General features: G+C 38.3%; 1 protein-coding gene across 2 annotated transcripts in view; it reads left to right on the top strand.

The window, feature by feature from the left end:
- gk (glycerol kinase) overlaps nucleotides 1-25,445 on the top strand; it is an 80,873-nt gene that overhangs the window by 25,928 nt on the left and 29,500 nt on the right. Inside the window, exons 5-13 of one of the 2 annotated variants that reach the window (XM_034174926.1) lie at nucleotides 5,303-5,382; nucleotides 6,202-6,339; nucleotides 7,503-7,612; nucleotides 14,003-14,069; nucleotides 21,596-21,613; nucleotides 24,119-24,154; nucleotides 24,264-24,331; nucleotides 24,464-24,506; nucleotides 24,600-24,680. In XM_034174926.1, the coding sequence (XP_034030817.1) occupies nucleotides 5,303-5,382; nucleotides 6,202-6,339; nucleotides 7,503-7,612; nucleotides 14,003-14,069; nucleotides 21,596-21,613; nucleotides 24,119-24,154; nucleotides 24,264-24,331; nucleotides 24,464-24,506; nucleotides 24,600-24,680 (641 nt within the window). The remainder of the gene's footprint in view (nucleotides 1-5,302; nucleotides 5,383-6,201; nucleotides 6,340-7,502; nucleotides 7,613-14,002; nucleotides 14,070-21,595; nucleotides 21,614-24,118; nucleotides 24,155-24,263; nucleotides 24,332-24,463; nucleotides 24,507-24,599; nucleotides 24,681-25,445) is intronic. The other variant, XM_034174933.1, reaches the window with a different exon arrangement.

The following is a 25,445-nucleotide window of genomic DNA, read 5'->3' as shown; positions in this document are numbered from 1 at the left end:
TGTGTGTGTGTGTGTGTGTGTGTGTGTGTGTGTGTGTGTGGTAAAACTGGAGTTGCATGAGGAAGGTCATCAGTTTAAAACTTGTGCCAAATTCAAATGTAGATCTGTACTGGATCCACTGTGGCAACCCTAAAGAAACAAGGGAAGCCAGAAGATAACAGCTTATTGTCCAGCACATGTTAATTTGTCCAGATTGCTTATTTTTCAAATTTAAAAGTTCTAATATTAAGTAACAGCACACACTGTTGGGTCCACATGTTCTACTGAGATCCTGTCCGTTGTTACACCCCTGTCACATCTTGACGATTTAGCCAGCGTATGCTGAGTGTATTAAAAACCCTGGCATATGCTAGCGTACGTCTAATAAGTCATGGGTAAGTTTTGTATAAGTTAAGAGCACATTGAAGCACACTGATATACGTCATAGTACAGTGAGGTGGTCTAAAGAGTTTGGGCATGCACAAAATTTTCAACGTATGTATAGGTGATAGTCTTATTTTTTTTGACTATTTTCTGTAAAAGTCAAAATTAATATTCTGTTATTTCCATTATTTTTTTTTGTAAATATATATTTATATATAAAATGGGTGAAAATGAAAGTGATGAGTGCCATTTCCTGAATGAAACCGAAGTGGGCAAACTAGTTACACGAGGCGTGACTGGTCAGAAATGGAAGCTGTGCTGTAACGAAGCAGTTTGACACGTGGTTCGAGCACAGAGTCGAGACATCAGCTTCGTGTGCTGCGTGCATTTCAGTACGGAATTTGGAATTTATTTTCTCTGTTGTAATCAAAGGTAAGCACACTACAGTTAATATAATGAATAAGGCCGGGTTCACACGGCAGGATAATTAGGCCGATATCGGACTCAGTCTTCCCCTTCCAATAATCTTAAGGACGCCCCGACAATCGTGATGATGCTAACGATAATCTTATCAGATATTTCTCCTGTGTGTGGTGTGTTAAGATCACTCTGATCTGCTCGGAAGGACGTCAGGAGCGCTACGATTACAAATCAGAGCTATTCAACATGTTGGATTTTTTTGGCCCGATATCGCAGTGTGTGTTGTGTCCTCCGACCACAAATGAGCATGCAGCCTGTTAAATGTGATGTGTAGCCAATCAGAAAGCGAGGTGACGGACGTACGGAGCAGAAAATAAAATCAAAACAGCTGTTCTGACTTACCAGAAAGTCCGGTGGTCGCGCTGTCTCCACTCCTTTAAAGAACGCCTTTTCTTTTTCTTTTTGTATCTTTTTTTTCCCCCTCTGTTTTAAATACTCCACAAAGTGCTTCCGTTTGTTTAATCTGAAGTCACATTTAATCTCGAGAGATTTTGCGAGATATCCTGTCTGAGCTGGAAATGTTAGTGTGTGAAATCTGTTCGTGTGTGGTGTTGTTGTCCGTACCATGTGGCTGAACACCACACACTGTATGACCGAAACTGTCCGATTTTTAATTTTTTTATCTTCACGTCTGTGGTCTCTCAGATTTTGGAAACCTAAAGATAATTTTAAAATCCTGTCGTGTGAACCAGGCTTAAGACATTCTGTCATACAATCCTCATTAAAAAAACTTTGTGATCGACATGTGAAGCCAAACATATTTTGGTGTCCGGTTAAGAATCGCTAATAAATGATTTGATCCACTGACATCAATAGCCTTTTTGCGTAATGATTCCCTTACCTGTCCTTCAGTTTACATTACGCCGGAGCGACCATTGTTTTTGAGGGTGTTTATCGGGAAAATGATCATTTCTCTACGCTGCTTCTGCAGCAGCTTCGCTGATCTCTACTTCGCTCCTTTTCAGAAACAGCAGGTTTCTTCATTAACCCCACACACACACACACAAAGCCAATCATGAGTCACTTTTGTGCAGATTAAAGTCACTAACTGGGACTCTTGTCTTGCTGCGGGCAAGAAACCAGAATCGTCCTCCATTCCACAACGGAGTTTTACGCGATGGTTCTCTGGTGTGAGTTGGACTCGCTTCGCCAGTGTATAAACTGAAGCTGTCCATCAGGTAAATGAAATTGTAATAATAATAATTATGATATCCTCTGTTTTGAGGGACTGCACAGCTCCAAACACTGCATGGCTCTCTGCCGAGTAAAGATGAAAAGAGATTTTGGTTGGAATTAATAACTTCAAAGTGAATCGCTGTTTTAAATCAAATGAGACCTCTTTCCAAATGTTGTAATACAAACAAACTACAACCGACCAAAATGTTTGTTTTTTTTCCTCCCAGATTGAGACGTCCTCTGTTCTTTATGAATGACGTTGATCCTGACGTGCACTGCAGCCGGCTGAAAGAGCTCAGAGCTGTGGAGTTACATTTGTCTCAATATCTGACAGGAAATGCTTTTGACAAATACGACAGATTTTGTTTATTGCTATTTCTGTCCAGAGATCAAGGATCCACTGACCAATTTCATATTTAACTATTCAGTCAGAGAAAGTGTACATCATTGACCAAAAAGGAAAATATTTACAATCATAGTTAACTTTTATTTGAGCTCATATTTTGACATAGAGAATGATCATTGATCTGAAGTGCTTATTATTACATATAAAATTTAACAGACTATTTGGATGTCTTATTATATAGTATGATATACTGGGTTATGGTGGTACCTTTAAAAAAAATTGGTAAGTGTCACTGTCTACAACTTTTCTTGCAATCAAAGCTACACTTTTTGCCTAGAATAAAAATCATTTTCTATGGTTATATTTTGTTCATATATAACTGAGAACACTTTTTTTTTTAACTAGCATTTGTGTGTCAAGAATCTACCAGAATGCACCATTAAAAAAAAAAAAAAGATTCGGTAGAGCATGCCCCCGGATCCCCCGAGAGGACTTTGTGCCTTTGGCGCTCGCGTTGTACCGCTTCACAATCCGTCAAACGCCAAAAAAGATTTTTTTTCTCACCAGCACCCGTGCATATGGCAGTGTATGGTTCATATGTCCCACATATATGGGACATAAGTTGTAGGTAATTTATGCACATTCCCACACACATAACTTGTAAGTGACTCATAAGTTGAAATACGGCAAGATAATGTTTAATGTTAATAATGTTTTAATTTGTTTATGGCATTTCAAATACAAAAGTAAATCAGGCTTCTCAATATAAAAATTTCTAAAATTTTTGCAATTCCTCCTTTGTGTGCTAGTCAGCTTAAATCGTGTTATGTGTGAAGGGGCCCTAAAGTACTTGGTACTTTAGTAGGCTTTAAAAGGCATTACAAGAGTAATAAAATTGCTTGCTGTAATCGATTTTTGTTATTGCTTTCAGGCTTGTGTGTCCTATTTTTTTGTCTGGTCGTGTTTTGTAAATTTGAGTTCATTGACTAATTTTGCATGTTTTTTTGGTATTTTTCATCATGGGTGTGTGTATGTGTGTATATGCAGGTATGCATACATGTATCTATATACATAGAGGGCTGCATCTGTCTGTCTGTCTGTCTGTCCGGGATAAACTCCCAAACTATAATATGTAGCCCTAAAAACTATATATATTCTGAATCATGACATGGGGAACAAACTGGTACCATTTTTTAAAAGTTGAACTGAAAATTATGCCCAAAATAGCAGGCTGTGGGTATGATCAGGCAGATTGAAATTTCCAGCCCTGTATATGTTTTGGCCATCTCTGTTTATTTAATCCCTTTCTACAGCACACTCAGCACAGCCACAGCACACTCAGCAAAACAAAAATATGCTTAGGCTGAGGCTGTGGGTATAACCAGGCAGATTCAAATTTCCAGTCCTGTATATGTGTTGGCCATCTCTGTTTATTTAATCCCTTCCTTCAGCTACTTTGTTCTCAACTGTTAAGCACCTGACTGTCCTGTACAACCCGGTTTGCCATCCTGTCTGTATACATTCATTTTATGTTTATAAAATTGCAATGTAAAAACAGTGCAATACACGACTACCTCAATTTTGATTCATTGATACTTACATTTACTGTTACCTACCTTTTGTGTGTAATTTTGTTATAAATTTGATTGCAAAACAAAGTCTGCATGAAGGACTTCAAATGTGTTTGTCTTTTAACCAAGTATTTCCACTTAGTTTGGGGAGTCCACCTCTTATAGTTCTGCTGGACAAACTTTAGCCCATTAACTATTATATTTATAAGACATCAGCATTACAAAAACAAATGTTGGGCAATTGTTTTGATTAAAATGATTGGCATTTGGCTTATGTCTAAAACAGGTTAACCCGGGCAGCGCTGGGTACCCCAGCTAGTATATATACATGTGTATGCACATAACTGGTACTCATGGTGCTTGTGCGTGCTAAAAATAAATGATACGCAGCAGAAAACACAAGGGAAGCACTTCATAAGAGGAAAGAAAAGACAGATTGTAAGAAGAGTGTTTCCCTCTGTGTTCTGTCTGCTGTGCATTAATTATTTTTAGCACACACGAGCATGATGAGTAACAGTTACGTATTTATGAAATTGTGTTTGTGTGCATGCATGTATATATATATATATATATATATATATATATATATATATATATATATATATATATATATATATATATATACACACACACACACACGCTGCCCCCGCGACCCGACTCCGGATAAAGCGGAAGAAAATGGATGTATGTGTGTGTGTGTGTGTATATTATATATATATATATATATATATTATAGTATAGTGTAAAGGGTGGGTATTTATTTAGACTGTTTTGTTATGAGTTTTTTGTTATTGTTGGATTGTGTGCCAAATAAATTCATTCATTCATCCACATAATATAATTATTAAAGGAGTGTTAAAGAAATTGAATTGAAAGTTGAATTAATAAAAAAAATTAACATTTCTAAGCTGATTTAGGTTACAATGAAAATGTAATGCACGCTTCTTTAACCCATGTTCCATTTGATTGGAAGAGCAGCTCCATATTTATGAATCTCTTCTGCAGGCATTGCCTATAAATAAAGCTGCAGTGGATGTTGTATTTTCTTAGTGCTAAATTATAACATTTTTTATAGCTTTTTCACTTTAATTGGATCCTAATCATGTAAAAAATATTTTGGTACCATTTTGCTTTGGAAAGCTTTTGAAACTTATTTTGAAAAATAGAATGCTGTTGACAGATACTGAAGGACTGTACACATTTGAGGCAAAAAACAGTATTGGACAGTTGTAATAATAATTGTTTATTCTGTAACTCATATGGATATCAATAATACGTGTTACTGGACCTGCTCATATTGCACCCGAGGTCAACTGAAGCAGCAGAATTGGACTAACCTTGTTTGATTGAAACTGTTTTTGTTCAGTGTGGCTGGACCTACGGACTCAGTCAACAGTTGAAGGTCTAATCAGTAAAACTCCAGGAAGGAATAAGAACCACCTGAAGGTGATTTGAAGTTTCTTTTTCTTTTTTCCCCAATTAGTTTTCCAGCATTGGGAGGAGTGCTGCTTTACTCGGAGGTTCTCCTGCATATAAACTTGAATGTTTTAGTCCAGATGAGATTTTTGGAAGTGAAACCCCAATGAGTTGAAGGGCACAGCAGAAGGATGGCTGGTCGCTGTGTTTACTAGACTGCCCGAGTCTGTTCTTATCCATCACTTCTATACGGAACTACAGAAATAAATTTTGTTCTATTTATTCAAAAGTGTTTGTAAACTGGAGTCAAAATGACTAATGAATTGATTTAGTCAGTCTGCACAAAACGTTTTGCCACTTTTTTTTTTTAATACATACAGTACTTTTTTTTCAAGAAAAATATGGAAAAACACACTATGTTGCAATTTTCAAGACGTGACATGTTGGTCCTCTACTCTGCTTTATCATGACATGATAGAAGATGCAGTTTGAATGACAAACAAGAATGTTGAAAATGTCACCTTCGGCTATGTTGTTTGAGGTTGATGTAGCTGACCTTCATACTGAGGCTGGAAGTAGCCAGTATTTAACTGGTGACCAATCTGAGAATTATTTTCGCAGTCACTTATTTGGTGCGATCTTTTAGTTGGAACTATGAGAGCCGCAACTCTTTAAGAGTCACAGCCACCATATTCTGAACAACAAAACATGTTTTATGTTAGAAGTGTACATTTTTTTAAATGTCTCTCTGAAAGTATGTTTCCTTCTAAGTGTATATTTATTGGAAATTTTTGCAGTTGCTCTTAATAAAAATTAAAATTGAATACATTTCAAAATATTGTCTTTCAGCATAAGACTGGGCTCCCTATCAGCACTTATTTCAGTGCAGTGAAGCTTCGCTGGCTGATGGACAATGTGGCTGAGGTCCATGAAGCCGTCCAGTCTCACCGCGCCATGTTTGGCACCGTTGACTCGTGGCTCATTTGGGTAATTAAAGACCACCTCCTTTAATGTTTATGTTACTGCTGTGGAAAGTGTTTATGGGGGAAGTATAACAAATTAATGTAACTATTAGATCCTTTGATGGGGGAACAAACTTTTTTTTCTCCCTCTGTCAGAATCAGACAACTTTATTAATCCCCAAGGGCAATTCAGTTCAGTTACCCGCCTTATTGAACTGTCTAAATATTGAGAGAATGAACAAAATAAGTACAAGACATCCATAACAGCATATAAACAATTGCCCTCACCCGTCAGTACTCACAGATTACCAGGATCAGCAATAATAAATACGTTTGCCTGTAAAACACTCTTTAGACTCCAAATTCAGCACAGGCCACAATCAGCCTACTCCCCAGCATTTAACAGCCTAATGGCTGATGGAATAAATGAGTTGGAGTATCTGTTTGTTTTCCTTGGGAGTGCATAATAGCTCCACCCGGAGGGCATGAGAGAAAAGTCAGGTGTCCAGGCTGATCAGTGATTTCTCTGGCTTACTGGACCACACGTTTCTCCCAGAGGAAGCTGAGGTCCATTAGCTGTACTCCAGTAATCTTGGAACAGACTTTTACAATCCTGTTCAGGCAGTTTCTGTCCTTTATTGGTAATCCATGAAACCAGCAGATAAAAGAAAAAGTTAAAATACTTTCAGCAAAAGAATAAAAAAAATAAGATGCTTCAGAAACACTAAAAGAGTTCAGCTTCCACAACAAGTAAATCCTTTGTTATCCACGTTTAACTATTGACTCTGTGTTCTGAACAAACTTGAGATCAGAGTCCATCACAGTTCCAAGGTATTTGTAGGAAGCAACAATTTGTACATCTTCACCATGGATGATGACAGCTACTGTTGAAGGCCCCCGGCCAGTCCTTCTGAAGTCGATTATCAGTTCCATTGTTTTTTAACATTAATGTCAATGAAACTGTCATCACACCATTTAACAAACATTGACAAAGCATCCCCATGGCCCATCTGACTCAGAACCCTGAAGAAGAGACAGCAAAGCTGTATCATCTGAGAACCAGTGTTGGACATTGAAGGATTGGACATGTGACCATTCATTAAAACCTGCTGAAATCTATTTGTTAAAAAAATTTAAGAGCAGCAATAAAACCTGACTATGTTTCCCTCTTTGGCGTTTGTATGCCAGTGTTTGACAGGAGGGAAATCAGGTGGAGTCCACTGCACAGATGTGACCAATGCCAGCAGAACCATGCTGTTCAACATTCACACCATGGACTGGGATCCAGAGCTGTGCACGTATGATAGCTACATGGCATCTTATTTCATAAAAACTTATTTTGTTATGGCCCAGTCACACGGCACTTAACGTGGGGGAAGGAAGCCCTGACAGAACAAGAAATCTGGGCTTTCGTTGACTTTCGTTGGCATCGTTTAACCTTCGCGCAGTTTTGTTCCTGCAACTGGCATATCGTCAGGATTTTTAAACTGTTGAAAAATTTGAACGAAGGTCAACGAAAGCCTCAGTTTGTCCGTGTTTCCTTTTGCTGTTGTTCTTGATGTTTGTTTAGTTTTTGTAAAGTTATTGTTTAATTTACTTCGTTCGAGCAGCTGAATGTTTTCACACAGTGCAGAAGCCGGTTTGTGAGCGCTGAGGCTGCTGCTGCGTTCATGTACTGTTGGAAATTACAGGGCAAACTCAGCCTGTTTGCTTGGATTTTTTTTTTAATCTGGGTGGAGAGTCAGGTTCAATGGGCTCAGGCACCTTATATAGGGAAGAATTAATCTTTTGTGTGGATACAGTTAATTATTTTGCCACAAGCAACTGCTGAATTTGAAACAACAAAAAATTGTGTATTTTCCGACGGTACTTGAACACAGCGGTAACGAGAGCAGCAGCTCCTGCGTGCACTTATTTTTTTTAAATATAACAATATGAGTGTAGAAATGACAATCCAGCCCTTTTGTACATGTGGCAACAGGTAGATGATTCAGATGATTATATAAAGAGCTGTTCGAGAAGGCAGAATTCAAATTGTAGATCAGCTGCAGATGGTTGAAATAACCGCACATATGAGTCAATGCGAGGCGTTCACACGCACTGATCAATTTGCTGCTCTGATATATTCAGTCATCTTTACACTTATATTTATTCCCCCTTTTGACAGTTTTCTGTTTTTTATATAAGCTTAGTAACGTGATACAGTGACCACGTCACACCAGAGGGTTTTTTTTTTAATTGTAGCAAGACAGAGCACGCAGCGTGTCATCAGGGTTCTGATGATGAAGGAGATGATCCCTCTTTTGTTCTGGATGAGGAATAGAGCAGGGGTCCACCGACATGCACACAGATCTCCACAGCTTCTGTTTGCAGTTTCTCCAGGACTCGGCCGCTATGAGCTCAGTCACAGCACTGAGTCCTGGAACTCAGAAATGCAGACACACACTGCTCCAGCAGTGGCTCCAGGCGCGTTTCATTTAAAGTAGACCTGCATTGCAATAAATGTGGTCAGATCTCAAAGAAATAGCTGATATGTATTTATAAGATCCTTATGAATGCAGTAAAGTAAATCTGCAAGCCCAAATTTGTAATTCCGGAGAAATCGTCATTTAAAAATGACAAATTTGCAGCTAAAATTTGGCCCTCAGCGAAAACTAGGGATGGGTATTGATAAGATTTTATCAATATCGATGCCATTATCGATTCTGCTTATCGATCTGATTCCTTATCGATTCCCTTATCGATACCTCGTGAATTTTGTACTAAAAGTAGGCTTTACAGGTTTTCTATGTATTTCCTTGAGTCTTAAAGTAAATAAATATGAAATTAGTCACTGTATCCTTCATCTCTGGACATAAATAAAAATAAACAAAAAGGTGTTTTGCTTTGAAGTTATTAATTCAGACTGGATTCTATTGTTCTATCTTGACTTGTCAGAGAGCTGCACAACATTTGGAGCTGTGTGAACAGAACGGAGGACGATTCTCGTTTCTTTCTCGCAACGAGACAGGAGTCCCAGTTAGTAACTTTAATCCACACAAACGTGAATCACAACTCATTCAGGGATGAAAGTGGTGAAAAACAAAAAAAGCTGAAACTCAAAATTACCCCCCAACACCACCTGCAGGAAAATGTTTCAATTCTAGAAGCTCTGAAATGCAATCTGGGACTATTCCAGACAATAAATTGAGTGAGTGCTGAATCCATTTAGGTGAGGAAAAAAATACAACTTTCCTTATTCAAATTCATTCCAGTAGTATTCTGTTCTTACTAGGATGCAGCAGTTTTCTAGTTTGGCAGATAGTTCTGGAGGAAATCACTGAAGAAATTAAATTGAAAATATGGTTTGACCGAAACAAACTGTCATTAAACTTAAATAAGACAGGGATGAAATGGAGGTGTCAGAGTCACTAGGTGTTCACAGGAAACACCTATTTATTTCTGTATGTATTTATTTCTGTTCATTGTTAGATGCTATTATATATTTTCTGTTGTGTTTCTATTCAGGTTCTTTTTGTCTCTCTCTAAAATTGTATATAATAATCATTCGATTATTAATATATAAGCAAAAATAAATTTAAGGAATATTACAATTTGAAAACAAATGCACCCGAACGTGATGACGGCTGCAATTGCTAAATGCTAACTTTTAACATTGAAAATGCCATAGACATGCTAATGCGTTAGCATTGCTCCCGTTTTTAAGTTATAAAATACATCTATCAACTGTTTCAGAAGACCATAACAGGTCGGTTTAACATAGAAAAGGTAAATAATACTCAGACGTATGCTCTTTAGGGTTTTAGCAGGGGGAAATTAAGCGAAAGAAAGAAATAAATGAAGCAATCGATCGAAGCATTGCTTCAAACTGCGAACCACTGCTTCGATTGGTTCAAGGTTCAAAGCAAAGCCGCGCTGCAGAAAAGTTGATTAAGGACCCGCTGCAGGGTCTGTAATCAATGTAGAGAAATTATCATTTTCCTGACAAACACCCGCCAAAACAGCGGCCACTCTGAAGGACCGATAACAGAATCGTTAAGCACAAAGCTTATTGATGTCGGTGGATCGAATCATTTCTTAACGATACCCGAAAGGAACCGGTTCTCGATACCCATCCCTAGTGAAAACTGTTTGTACATCCGGGTCATTGCAGTGACGTCCGGCAGAAGACGGAGCGCTCCCTCCTTCAGTCCGATCCCGCATTGAAATTGATTTTATCTGTTAGTAATGTTACTGTTATACACATCCTGGTTTCAGCATCCAAAAGTAAGCAGCAATGAATGTGAGATACAGCTCTGCATGCTCAAATCAGCGGCAACATCGACAGTGGGCGACGTTCTTCCCCGACGCCTCGCTCTCTGCCTCCGCTGCGCTTACTGAGTCTGCAGGCTCGGTAAACGCCGAAGCGGGCCACTCACATCGCCCCCGTGTCTGCTGTGCAGCCGGCACCATGTCCCTGTCTACTGAATGGAGGTGCAGCCAACTTGGCAAAAGTCCAGAGACTATACTCGCTGTTTTGATGCGGAGCGGCTGGTGACACCTGTTGCTGCAAGGATAGACTTTCCGCAGCGCCGCACGTCTCGGTAATCGGAGCCGCAGAGCTCCGTGGCCGCTGAGAGAGGTTTATATCTTTTTAATGACTTGGATTCTTTGTGGGTCCCGCCTCCGTACCCCGCGACGGTAACACCGGAGGTGAAAGACAGATTTTCAATGCGACACCACTCAGTCAAATGGGCGTATGAAAAAGTCCCCCCAAAATAATTTTCAAGCACAAATAAAAGAAATGTGTACTCACCAAACATGCCGCAAGACAATATGAAGTTTTAAAAAAAGTAGATCCTTCCGTATAAGACAAGAAAAAGGTGCAGATGCAAACCGACGTAAATCCACAAATTACAGTTGGCGCGCGCAATGCATGCTGGGATAGGGTCTTTTCCCTGACGTCTTGGCAGCGTCCCGGATGTGCTGACAGTTTGGCGGAGGACTAAATTTTAGCTGTAAATTTGGCATTTTTAAATGAAGATTTCTCCGTTGAATGACAGATCTGGGCTTGCAGATTTACTTTACTACATTCAGAAGGATCTTATGTGTAAATACTATAACTCATTTTTTGGTCCAAAGATCTGACTGCATTTATTTCAGTGCAGGTCTACTTTAAAGCGTCAAAATCGTTAGCGTCGGTTTTGTTAAGTTCCTCTTTCGCCACTTTTGCACTCTTGCTTCGCAGGCTGTTCAATGATAAAGCTCTTTCGTCCACCTTTTCTAAATGAATTGTGACTTTTTTTTTACTTTTCCCTTCGTTCAGGAATCGTCGTGTGCCGTGTGACTGGGCCATAAGTTGTTGATTCTGTCATAGTCAAAATGTTTAAACACTCCTATTGAAATTTTAACTTTGCTTTATTTTTCAATGATAAATTAAAAACAAAAAAACCCATATATATCAAAAGTTAATCACCCAAACTGACAATAAGAAATATTTTTGTTGTTAAAATAAGGAGCTTTATAGTTTTAGAGTATTCCTTTTAAATAATGATCAACTTAATATTCAGTGATCTCAAATTATAGGATGCACATCTCTGTAAATATGTCTCTTAGTTTTAGTTTATGACTTAGGTGATATAAGTAATTTGAAGTTGTCACTTGAGGCTCTCGAAAATATAATGAAGATATTCATTATATTTCCTGACACCGAATACATATATCATATATATGCAGTGGTGGGCACAGCTAACCAAAAAGTTAGCTTCACTAACTGATAGTCAGTTTACTGAAAAGTTATCTTTTATAAAGCTAAGCCGATAAACCACTCAAAAATTTATCGGAAGCTACAGATAACCAATAACTTTCAGTATTGTCTCCAGTACACCTGCAACTACGAACAAGGTGATTTTAAGTTTTAACACCACAATCACTTCTGTTAGCATCAAAGGTGACCACAGACCCAAACAATGAATCAGCACTTCTGTCTCTGTACACCCTGCCTGCTGCTGGAAGCTCCTGTTTACTACATAGCTTGTAGCAGTGAAGCTCAACTCTCTAGTCAATAGCAGTGTCACCGTGAAATAAATAAATAAAGCAGTGCTGACTTATGGTTTCATTTATAAATAAAATTATCGATAGATAGAATAACTCCATTAATGTCAATTCTGTCATTTGTACAAAGTTAAAATATAACGCATATCTTTTAATTTTAAATAATGCACTAATTCTGAAGTTTTGTAACAAACACAGACATGCGAAAGGGATTATGGGTAAATGAGCCTCCACTAACACTGATTGGGTGACTCATTCATTCTATGTAAAAACCAACACATTAATGTGACGTGTGTTAGTATTTAAATATGCCATTTTAATTATATGTTTTAAAAAAAGAAAAAAAAAGCAATTAAAGCCATAACTAAGTCAAGTTGTGATTTGACAACCGTCTGATGTAACTGGGGTCAAAATGCATAGAACACTGCCATCTACTGGTGCCCAGACGCTTGGAGCCTTACCCATAATCCTTTGCGTACAAGTTTTTTTTGTTTGTTTGTTTTTTTGTGCCAAAGAGTTCTGCGGTTTACCAACAGAATCCACAACAATTGTAAATGAACATTATACAGCCAAAATTTATAATTTTTTCTTTAGCTGCAGCAAGAGGTTGCAACAGCTATCAGGCACGCAAAGAATTATAATGTATGGGATATCTCAATACTTAGGGCGAATACTGCTGTGAACACTACTGGCCAATAGATGGCAGTAGGTACCGTAGAGCAAACAGGAAAATATTGGGAAAGCAATCTGAGCTTCTGCTGACATTTAAAACAAACACAGTAACAAGTAACAACGTCTATAAACCCAGAGAATATATTCATGAGAGTTTTAGGCACAGTATACAAAGAGTTTAATGCTATTGTCCGTGTGGAGCCTGATCAGAGCATCTCAAATGCATTTCTCCTGTCGTGACTGTACCGGGATTACCCAGAATGCACCACCTGCACACAGCATGTCCACACTTAAACCTTCAAAATTAGTGCATTACTTTAAAACTAAAACATATAGCTGATATTTTCACTTTATAAAACTTTATAAGTGATGTTAATTTAAATAATATGTCCAAAATTAGTTTTGTTAAAATTTTAACCATAAGTTAAAACTGTATGCCTTTGGATGACTTGGGTGATGTTGGTATGGTGTCAAGAGGAATTATCTCGTGACCAGTTCTCTGACTGCAGAGGATAGAGCGGTTTCTCCTGAAACCAGCTCTCCTCTATTTACAGAGAATAGAGTGGTTTTTCTACTACAAAACCTTTAACAGGTAAGTGCTAAAATCTTTGATATCAGACTTAATGTTTTTTTTTTTAGTTGTTAATGCTTTATTCACTTCACTTGCAAAAACGTATTAGCGATCTAAAAATTATTTGACCAAAATTTATCAGAAGATAATTGGTCCAATGATGCTTTTCAAAGTTATCTGAAAAGCTAATCTGATAATTAGCGTTGATAATTAGTGGTTAGCGGATTAGTGGAACTGTGTGTGTGTGTGTGTGTGTGTGTGTGTGTACACATGTCATTCAAAGTTTCAGTTAATTATTTTAGTGTAAGATACAGTGTTTCAAGTGTGCAAGGCAGTGGATGGATCTTGGGCTTTGCTTGATTGTTTTTGAATTACTGCTTCCTCTCCCCCCCCCCCCCCCAAATTCCTTTAGCTATTTTGGTATTCCGATGGAGATTTTGCCCAGAGTTAGGAGTTCTTCAGAAATATACGGCCTCATGGTAAGCACAACTTCATAAATGTCTTTGTACACAGAAAACATTGTACTGTACTTGCATCATCTGGATGTATTTTATATGTGAGTCATTATTTCTTTGCAGTGCCTAACATGAGTGTCACATTAAAGGAATTGAACAGTCCCTTCTGAACGTTTTGGACCAATAAGGCCAATTCATTTGTTTTTGGTGCACAATGAATAATTTTGTGATTGAGAGCAAAAGCTGACTTTGAGTTTAGAATGTCAGCTTTTACTTTCTGATATTTACATCTACATGTGTTAACATAACGTCTTTTGTATCAGACCACCAAAATTTTAGTGATTCAGAAATGCTGGAACAGATGACTCTTCACATAAGTAACATTCTGTTCCATATTCCTTCTTGCAATAGCTACAGTACATCAAGCCTGCAACTCATGCCAATCACCAAATTGTTTTTCTTCTTTTGTTATGCTTTTACAGTAGCTTCTTTAAGGTTACTTTCAGATTTTGCCAGTCTGGAACTTTCCATTTGTTAATTTATTTTTCCTCTGATGAAGTCCTTTGTTGAGTTGGCAGTGAATTTTGAAACACTGTCTTGTTGCATGATGAGGTTCCTCCTGATTAATTTTGAAGCATTTCTCAACAAATCCTCAGTCAAAAATGTTCCCTGAAGTCATTCTGCTTTACCATCATTAGCTTCGTCATCAGTACAGATTTGTGAGCCTGTTCCAGAAACAGCTATGGAAACAAGTCATGACACCACATTTTAATATTTCCTTCACTTTGATAGAGCTTAATCTTGGTGTCATTAGTTCATAAAACTACTTCAGAATTGTCGTGGGTTATTTCATTCTTTGCAATTTGAATCTTGTAATACAAGACTTAAGATGCACTTATTTTCCCTTTCGTATGGCTAGCATACTGGCATAGTATAGTTCTATGCTTTTTACTCTTTTAATTCATTTGATTAGGAAACGGAGCGTACCGCGGCCTCAACTTTTTCTAAATTCTCTGTCTTTTAGTGACGCTTAGGGCTAGTGGCCAGTGATCACCTTAGTATTTCTTCTGTTTTTCTTGTTGCTTAATGCTGACAAATTATCCTGTATTTGTTGTCTTTCTGATGCTTGATTCTGCTTTTTTTTTTTTATTTTTTTTTTTTATATATTCTCTCTGAGGTGCGGCTCCATCCAGAGATGGGTGTGGTATCTGTTCCAGAAACCGTCCTGTGCATGGCAACATTTCCTGTATGTTCGTTTTGCGAATTGTTTTGTAATTTATGTCTGTAGCATGTCCCAAGCAGAGGGTCACCCCTTTGAGTCTGGTCTGCTTGAGGTTTCTTCCTCAGAGGGAGTTTTTCCTTACCACTGCTGCTCTGTGGGTTAGTAAGGTTAGACCTTACTTGTGTGAAGCGGCTTGATGGAACCTTGTTGTGATTTAGCGCTATATAAATAAAGAAAATAAATTGAAAACTACAGGGGAATTTGGATAGCATTTCAGTCCTTTTGATGACATACAAGATTTCCAGTTGTTTGACTGGTTCCTTTGATGTACATACCCAATTAACATAAATTAGCATATTTTGGGCCCTTCCACCCCTTCTATTGTTTTCTAGTTTTAATATGTTATTCCGGTGGTATATCAGAGGAAAATCCCACATAAAACTTCTGGTGGTTTGGAACCTTAAATTTAATAACTTGAGTGGACAAGCAGTGTAGTGTTAATTTTGTCATGACGAACACGAGACGAGGACAACACTGTCAGTGTACTAAAATGAAATTAACGTGCGTTATTGTTGACAAAAGACAAGACTAAAATGTTTTGCATGAAATAAAAACAGATAAAATCTCTACATTTTTGTCTAAAAGCTCTTTCACCTTGAAAATGTTTCCAAAATGTGTGGCATTTAGCAGAGCTCATGTTGACACCGTCCTGACACAAAATCATAAAGGCTGGGTGCAGCATATAAATGTACTTCAGTCTCATTTGAGAATGCGCGGTGTTAATGTGTCTGATCAGCTCTCTGAGCCTCAGATTAAAGTTACTGTGTGTAGATTTTTTTATCATGGCAACAAACGCTATATCCAACAACTATATCCAACAAACGCTATATCCATCAAATCAAATCCATCAAATGCCTATTTGTTTTTAATGTTATTTATGACAAATATATAAAAATGACACGAAATATAAAAAAGAAATGAAATATGAAGTGTGCATCATATTTAAATTCAATTGGCTCAAGTTGTGGCTCTTGGAATAGATAAGAAACATTATCAATCTTGAGTTATTTTATTCTGCGTTGCTTTATCAAATTTCCAGCCAAATGTGCAAGTAGAATAGCTAGATCCAAATGTTTCATTTCAAAAGACCCGTGCCCCTACAGCGCTGTGGATTTACAAGAAAACTGAATGTCTAATTGGGCAGAGCAGTGTCGTTTGAAGGCGGGTGCTAAAGGGGTAAAATATGACGCATATGACATAATTTCTCTACTTCCAGGGACAGAAACACTGCACTTTCTCTGAGTTTTTGGGAAAATTACATGCAAACAAAGTGAAAATGCAAAGAAAAAGTGACAATGTGGTGGGTAAGTGGACATGTGTTTGTTTGTTTATGACCTGGAGCACAAACGTGTCGAGGCGGTTGTGCATGCGAGAGAACACAACTACCCTGGTTAGCTGTGTAGGCTAACACTTACAGACAACCTCTTCCATTTGCCTCGTCTTCCCTTCTCCACTGCGAACCAAAACAATTGCGCTTTCGCAACCGCTTCGGTGATTGTAGCCGAGAACAAAATGGTCCTGTGCACCAACAGCATTTCCTGTATACAGTAGTCTCTTGTTTATCGCGGGAGTTACGTTCTAAAAATAACCCGCGATAAGCGAAATCCGCAAAGTAGTCAGTCAATTATTATAGATGTTTTAAGGCTGTAAAACCCCTCACTACACACTTTATACACTTTTCTCAAACAGTCGTTAACATTTTCTCACTTTTCTCTCCTGTGTAAACATGCTCTTTTTCTTCCTGGCGAGAAGATTATAAACAGACACGCAGAACTCTCCCTTCGCTCACTGCATCTGGAGGTACGGAGTCCTCTCTCGGTAGCCATGGAGCTCTGCAGCTGCGGTCAACATCCGCATCAAAACAGCGAGCGTAGTCTCTGGACCTGTTGCCAGATTTGGTGCAGCTCCGCACAGCAGACAGGAGGGCGGTGTGAGTGGCCAGCTGTTGCGTTTACCGAGCCTGTAGACTCAGTAAGCACATCAGAGGCAGTGAGAGCAATCGCGGTGATGCCGACCGGTGCCGTGACCGGCCCGCCTGATAAGAACGCAGAACACAATGCGCTGTTAAAAAAAAAAGAAAAAAAGAAAATGCAAAATTGCACTAATAAAATCCGCGAAACTGCGAGGCCGCGAAAGGTGAACCGCGTTATAGCGAGGGACCACTGTATTCGTTTTGTGAATTGTTCTGTAATTTATGTCTGTAGTATGACTCAAGCAGAGGGTCACCCCTTTGAGTCTGGTCTGCTTGAGGTTTCTTCCTCAGAGGGAGTTTTTCCTTACCACTGCTGCTCTGTGGGTTAGTAAGGTTAGACCTTACTTGTGTGAAGCGGCTTGATGGAACCTTGTTGTGATTTTTGTGCCTTGAGGCAACTCTGTTGTGATTTGGCACTATATAAATGAAAATAAATTGAAAAATTGAAATTGGTACACCATTTTTCCATTAGAATTGACGCTGTTTGTGGGAAGAGACTAATACCCGGGTGGAGTGTGGGAGTGTCGGCACAAACCATTCAGAGGATGGGGGTTTCAACAGAAACCATTTTAAACCATTATATCTTAAACCAGCAGGTCCGCTAGGTGACAGCAAGTATGCTTTTAAGTTTACTGAGCCAGGCTGAATGGTATGTGGTCATATCCCGCAACATAATGTAGTGGTTCAAACGAGCCTGCGCTGCCCTATTGGATCTAGCAAATATTTTAAATCCTTGCGGATTTAAAGTATTAGGAAAAAACACCACAAATTTTATAATTCAACAAGTGCATTTTGTCATGATAACATTCAGTCTGAGATGTGTGAAATTGTCAGTGGTGGGCACAGCTAACCAAAAAAAGTTAGTTTTGATATCCGCTAACTGGAAAGTTATCTTTTTATATCACTAAACCAATAAATGGCTAAAAAAAAAAATCCAGTGGAAGCTACGGTTAACAGCAAACTTTTAGTATTGAGTATTGTCTTTTAGTATTGACTCAGTACACAGTCAGCTAAGCCAGTTTTGAGTGCTGCTGGGTAAATTCAAAGGTGATCACAAATCAAAAACAAACAAAAAGACAGAGCTTCTGTCTTTGTGCACCTGGCCTGCCACTACAAAAATCCATTTACTTTCAATGTGCACCCACTCACAGTGGGCAGGAGACATGAAGTGGAAAACACCTTTCACTCGTGGTTTCATTCAGAACCAACTAATTCCAGACCATTTATTGAAATTAACGGCAACCCTGTCATTTTTACAAAGTGAAAACATGATATTGCACATATTTTTTAAAGTAATGCACTAATTTCTGAAGGTTTGAGCCTTAAACAGACACATGTCCCAAAAGGCATTATGGGAAAATTCAAATGATCCGCTCTCATCACTCCCCCCCCACCCCCCGTCAAAAATGCAGAGAACAATGCCATCTACTGGATGTTAGTGTGAATAGACCAACTGCAATTTGTGTGTGATATTGAGGTTTCAAATCCTGCAAAATGTTGCAAAACTTCGGAGAGTTTGCATTGAGACTGATCAGGCTGCAATTTAACCGCTGCACTGCACACGAACAGCATCCCAAAAAAAACTCTGTATATTATGCCTAAAACTCTTGTGAATATATTCACCCTATTGAGGATATCCCATAATCCCTTGCATGCCAGAGAATCACTACAGTCAAAATGGCATAGAGAATCCACATGACAATTGCAAATGAACATTATACTACCAAAATGTAATTTTCTTATGCTTTTCATCATGTTAATAAGAGACTGTATGCATGAGACCCTGAAAACTCGCTAAAACAAATCATCCATGTCTGCTACGTCTAACCTGCGTGGAATATAATAAACGCAAAACGTGTTTCAGACATTTTATATATATATTACTCTGGAACAAACACGACAAACAGTGTTGTAAAGGACAATAAGCAGGACATTAAAGGGCAAACTTCACTTTCCCACAGAACTACATGAACAGGAAGTGATCGTGGCTCACAGCAACTCCCATTGAAAATAACGGAGAAACAACCTGGGCTTCTGACATGTTTACATTCAACTAACAATAACAATGTCTAAAAACCCATATAGTATATTCGCCAGAGTTTTAGGAACAACATACAAAGAGTTTTATGTTGCGATGTTAATGGTGTTGTCCGTGTGCAGCGGTTAAATTGCAGCCTGATCAGATTATCTCAATGCAGTTCTCAGTGTTACGGCCTGGTCACACGGCATACGATGATTCCTGAACGAAGGGAAAAAGCAAAGGAAAAAAATCACAGATCGAGAAAAGGGTGATGAATGAGCTTTTGACTTTTCCCATCACCGAATAGCCTGTGAATCAAGAGCGCAAAAGAGATGAAAGAGGAACAAAATGAAACCAAAGCTAACGTTGATCTCCACGCTTTAAAAAAAAACGTGCCTCGAGCCACTGCTGGAGCAGTGTGTGTCTGCATCTCTGCGTTCCAGGACGGAGCTCAGCTGCAAACAGAAGTACGTGATCTGACCCACTGTGGAGATCTGTGTGCACGTCAGTGGATCCACTTGCTCTGCTTCCTTGTCCAGAACAAAAGAAGGATCATACCATTCTTCCTCACTGTCTGGTTCAGACTGATGACATGCTGTGTGCTCTGTCTTGTTCCAATTAAAACAAACGAAAAAAAAGCTGAAGCACATGTTCAACATTCTTAAAAAACTTTTTTTTTTTACAAAAAAAAAAACACCACGCATGCTAAATACGCCACCAACATTATACACGCTGTAAACATGGCAAAACCCTAATTGCTGTCTGTACACAAAAAAAATGAAACATGCCAATTTTGAAACCCTCTGTAAAGTTACTGTAACTTGTGTGTTGGTTTTTAAAATGCGTGTGATCAGTGATCCACTTATATTGAGACATTCTGAGCGTAAAACTGCATTTCAGATTCACAAATATGTTGGTCTGTTTACATTTCCATTCAGTAGATGGCAGTGTTCTCTGCATTTTGATGGGGGGGGGGGGGGGGGGGTGATGAGAGCAGATCATTTGAATTTTCCCATAATGCCTTTTGGCACGTCTGTTTAACGCTCAAACCTTTAGGAATTAGTGCATTGCTTTAATAAATATGCCCAATATCATATTTTCACTTTGTAAAAATGACAGAGTTGTCAATAATTTCGATAAACTGTCCGGAATTAGTTGGTTTTAAATGAAACCATGAGAGAAAGGTGCTTTGCATGTCATGTCCCCTGCCCACTGTCTGAGTATCAGCATGTTGAAAGTAAATGACATTTTTCTTTTTTGCTATAGTAGCTGGCAGCTGGTCCGCCCCCCTTTTACTGGGGGATGGCTGAGCGTCTCACAGCGGTCCGTTTATTGCAAAACACAGGACAGGATTTTAGGTTTTACAGATATTTCTGACTGTTGAGCTTTATGTACTATGCCAGCAAAAAAAAAAAAAAAAAGTTAGCGGAACTAAATTTAGCAGAAGCTAATTGGTCCGCTGATGGTTTTCAAAGTTATCTGAAAATTTAATCCACTAACAAAAAAGTTAGCTTTGCTAATTAGCAGATAGTGGATTAGTGGAACTGTGCCCACCACTGGAAATGGTAAATCAGAAGTAATCTAATGTGTATTTTTTATCAAAAGACTAAAATGTCTCAACTGAAACGAGACTAAAATACAGAGTTCTCTTTTGACTAATACTAGACTAAACTTAAGACTTTTAGTCGACCAAATAAAAATGGTATGTAAGTGACTACATATGACTAAAGCTAAAAAGTACATTTGACACATGACTAAGACTAAATTATAAAGCAGGTGACAAAAAGAACACACCTTAGTGTACCTGTCTGTAACCTCTTGTGATGAGCCTCATGACGAACTCTAACACAGATTGCATTTCAGAAGTTTCAAACATGCGTAGTGATGCATCATCTGACCAGCATACAGGATCATATTGCAGGTTCAATATGGCATCATTTTCTTCTGCGCGGTCCTGCAGTCGCAATCCTATTGTACCTTTTTGTACTGTGCAGATAGTTTAACACATCTACTAGATGTGAAAAGTAGGATAAAAGCTGGCATTTTTATACCACTTTCTGTTATTCAAGTTTTGATCTGAAATCCAAAGATCTTCAATGCATAACGAAAACAAGTGAATTGTCTTTGTTCTTCCAATACGTAGAAGGGGACTGTACTAAAACACAACTCTCAGTTTTTAGTTAATGTTCTGGTTGTTTCAAGTGCATGAAGACTGACTTGAGAAATCCTCAGGCATTTTCTTGTGTGTGTGTGCCATTGTCTCTTCTCACTAATAGAAAATATGTTCTAGCAGGGTAAGTAGTACTCGCTATCACTAATTTTCTAATCCAAATTTAATACACCATCCTACAGTGCATTTCCAGTATAAATATCAATATTTCAGTAGCTATTTCATTCATTGACTTTTGATGTTGTTTCTTGTTCTGAGTCATCATTAACACAGAAGTCTGAATTTGGTCCATTTCCATGCTAGCTGTTATTTTGTGCTAAAACAATGATTGAAATACATTTAGAAATTGATATTTCTCTATCTTCTGACAAGATCACAAGAAACTATAAAACATTAATTCTTTACTGCAATACATTTCTAACATACCTCCCGTATATCGCTGCCACTGAAATAATCAAAATACAAAAACTGCACTACTGATGCTACACTATTACACACATTATTGCGTACAAATGATTTGTTTGTTTATTTTGTGTGTGTGTGTGTGCTTTATCTTCAGAGCATGCCAAATCAGCCTTACAGTGAGGCAAATAAGTATTTGATCCACTGTCGATTTTACACGTTTTCCCACCTACAAAGAATGGAGAGGTCTGTCATTTTTATCGTAGGAACACTTCAGCTGTGAGAGACAGAACATATACCATATGGTTGTAATACTTTGATACTAGCCAGCGACCTGTGATGAAGAGTGGATGTCTTTGGTGGTAGGTCTCTTTGGATGATCCTTGAGTACTGCTGGAGTGACTTTATGTTAAACTAATGGTTACTTCAGGAGACTTGGATGAGGATTATCCTTTCATTTTGAGGGAGCGTCAGCTGTGGCATTTTGGCCATGTGTTGTGTTTGTCTGGGAATGGTCCAGCACACTGGTGCCTCAGTGTTGAGGACCCCCGTGGCTTGAGAAGGCCAAGCAGATGTCCACGTTCCACCTAATTGCTACAGATAGTTGCATACTTTCAAGAGGTGGGAATAGAACAGTTGTCTACCTGGTTGCCATCCAGGACCTAAGGCAGTTCTGTAGTGTGTTGGAATGCAGCAACACGTAGCACCAGCACACGTTCCCAGAACTGACCAGATTTATGCCATCAGCTACTATTAAAGATGTCAGCCATAAAGTACTATATTGCTGGAATGAGAGTGTCACTTAGAGTAAAGGTCAGTAGTAGGAGAATTTATACATTTATTACCAAAACCAGTTTGTAAACTTGTCTCCTGACTTTACTGAACTGGACTGATGACGTTTGGGTGACCAAACGTCTTGTTTTCCCAGGACATTTCTTGTCTGAGACGTCCTGGGTTGTTTTTTTAGAAAGTAATGACAATGTTCTGTTTTTCACTGGGGCATTAAATTGACCGGAATTTGAGTATCTCGTTGCCAGGCCGAGTGTCCTGATTTTTGGGAATCAAAATACGGTCGCCCTAACTGATAGCGTTCACACACTTTCCACACATGCCTTCCCAGTTTTATTAAGCTGTTTTCTGTAGATTTCTGTTTTAACAATCTGTTAGCAAACAGAGATGTGGTTGTCTGTTGGCCACTGTCTGCCTGAAGGCAAGTTATCTCAAAGTGATGAAATGGTTGACACAGTATTGATGAGTGGTGGTCTGTCAGTCAGGGAAATGATTGATTGATTGATTAATTTTTGGTAGTGATACAGATCTGGTTCCATTTTTAACTATTATTTACAACATACTTTCTTTGCAATCGGACAGTCCTGCTGCCAGTTGGAGTGCACGTGCAAAGAGATGTGTAGTTAATCATCTCTCTTTTGGAAATGTACTGGATGGTCTCTGCTTTTGTTGTGGCATGTTCCTCGGCTGATTGTTGTTGATGTTCACGTTAATGTTTTTGCTCAGTTTCCTGAGCAAAAACATTCTGTAACATCTCATCACTTCTAAATCTCTTCACTCTTCCACAGCTAATTATTCTGAGTTCATCTTTTTAAGCACCTAATCAGAAAAGGAATATCAGAAAGGAGTGAAGACATTTGGATTATTTTGACTTTTTTTTGTTGTTAATTTTCCCCATAATGAACCATCACAATGTGTGATATACTGAGTTTCCCCAGTGCACTTGAGAGAATTATTTGGCACATTGTAGTCAAATAATGTTGTTAATTTCCAGTGTTGTTGTTGTTCTGCAAATAGCATTTACAAAATAATTTTACTTCCTTGAATGATGCTGAAGTGTATTCATTCAAGTTATGACTGAAGAGTGCATATCACCAACTGATGTTAATTTTATTGTACAACAATAAAAACACATCAATGTGTCATTTTAACTAGGGACAGAGGTGGGACGAAGTCACTTTCAAGTCATGAATCAGCAAGTCCCAAGTCAAGTCTCAAGACAGCTTGCAAACAATGGGTGGTCATTATGACTTGAGACTCGACTTGGGACTTACTGATTCATGACTTGAGAGTGACTTGATGGTGACTTCATCCCACCTTTGACTAGGAATGCAACAAATTGGATACAGGACACCGCAGAGTGCTCTCTTCATTTTCATTTTTAAAATTTATTCAAGGTTCACTCACTCATTCACTCATTAAATTTTTCTTTTCTCAGAAATCAGGATCTCTCTCGGGTATTCCCATCTCTGGTGTAAGTTTATGTATTTTATTTGACCTGCATTGTTTTCATTGATTTGCTGGTATTTGACCTCTGGGATTTGTAATGGCATCGCCTGAAAGAAGTACTTCCTTTTAAACAGTGTCTTGGGGATCAATCAGCAGCACTTGTTGGACAGATGTGCTTTCATGACGGAAGTGCGAAAAACACGTAAGCAGCTTTGCCTTTTTTTTTTTTGTTCTTTTCAAATTTTCTAATGTAGGCTTGCTGCATACCTTGCTCTTCAAGCATTTTTCCATCTCTGGATAGAATTTCAGAACTTATTTTTATTTTTTTTTAAAGATATGGAACTGGTTGTTTTTTGCTGCAAAACACCGGAACAAAGGTACGTCTGTGTTCACATCGTCTTTGTGAAGGTTCTCCACCCTGCAAACATTACATCCAGTGATCCTGAGAATTTCTTTTTCTGTTTTTGCAGCCAGTAATGTCTGATCACGGCCTTTTAACCACTGTGGCTTACAAGCTTGGTCGAGACAAACCTGCCTGCTATGCCCTGGAGGTATCGTGAGGACATATTTTAAAAAATGCTGTCTAGTTACACTGGACAGCAATGAAAAAAAACTTTTGCATCCTCAAAAATAAATAAATAAAAGACTAATAGAAAATGTGAAGCTAAAGAAGCAATCATTTTAAATTTGTTGTGAAATGCAGAAATTTGGAGAAACATTGAAATGTATTGAATTTAATCACGTTAAGTTGCGTTCTGGAGAAGTACGCAATGATGCCTTCCCATTGTGTTCTATTGACTGAAAGTTTACCCTGCTGCACATTGTCTATTTTATTATACAGTTATGTCTGTTGTTTCCCATGTAAAGTTATTAAAAAACAGCAATTTGTTTGTTATTCACGACACCATATTTCTTTCTTTAGTGTTACTCATTTACATAAACAAAGATCAGTGCCTCTTTAACAGAATGAAAGATTCCAAAAGTTTCAGAAATTGGTAGAATTACTTGTCAAAGTGGTTAAATGTTGAATTGGCATAACTAGAGAACATAAAATTCTGAGGTGTATAGTAATTTTCATGACAGATGAAACAAGAAAGGCAACATTAAACTACCTTTTTTGTTTTAAATAAATGGGATGGGAGGACTTCTTAATGAAGCTCAATTACTTTCAGCATGCATTTAAAACAGTCTGGTCACATTAAAACATTCATTATACGAGCAATCATGATGTTGTCACTAAGCTTTTCCTCATATGTTCGGCGATTGTCGGGCTCCAGAAATACGAAGCAATTAGCTTTCCTGCTCATTTCAAGCGA

The sequence above is a fragment of the Thalassophryne amazonica genome, chromosome 1, assembly GCF_902500255.1.
Source record: "Thalassophryne amazonica chromosome 1, fThaAma1.1, whole genome shotgun sequence".
Taxonomy (NCBI): Eukaryota; Metazoa; Chordata; class Actinopteri; order Batrachoidiformes; family Batrachoididae; genus Thalassophryne; species Thalassophryne amazonica.
This window is presented reverse-complemented; position numbering and strand designations above follow the sequence as displayed.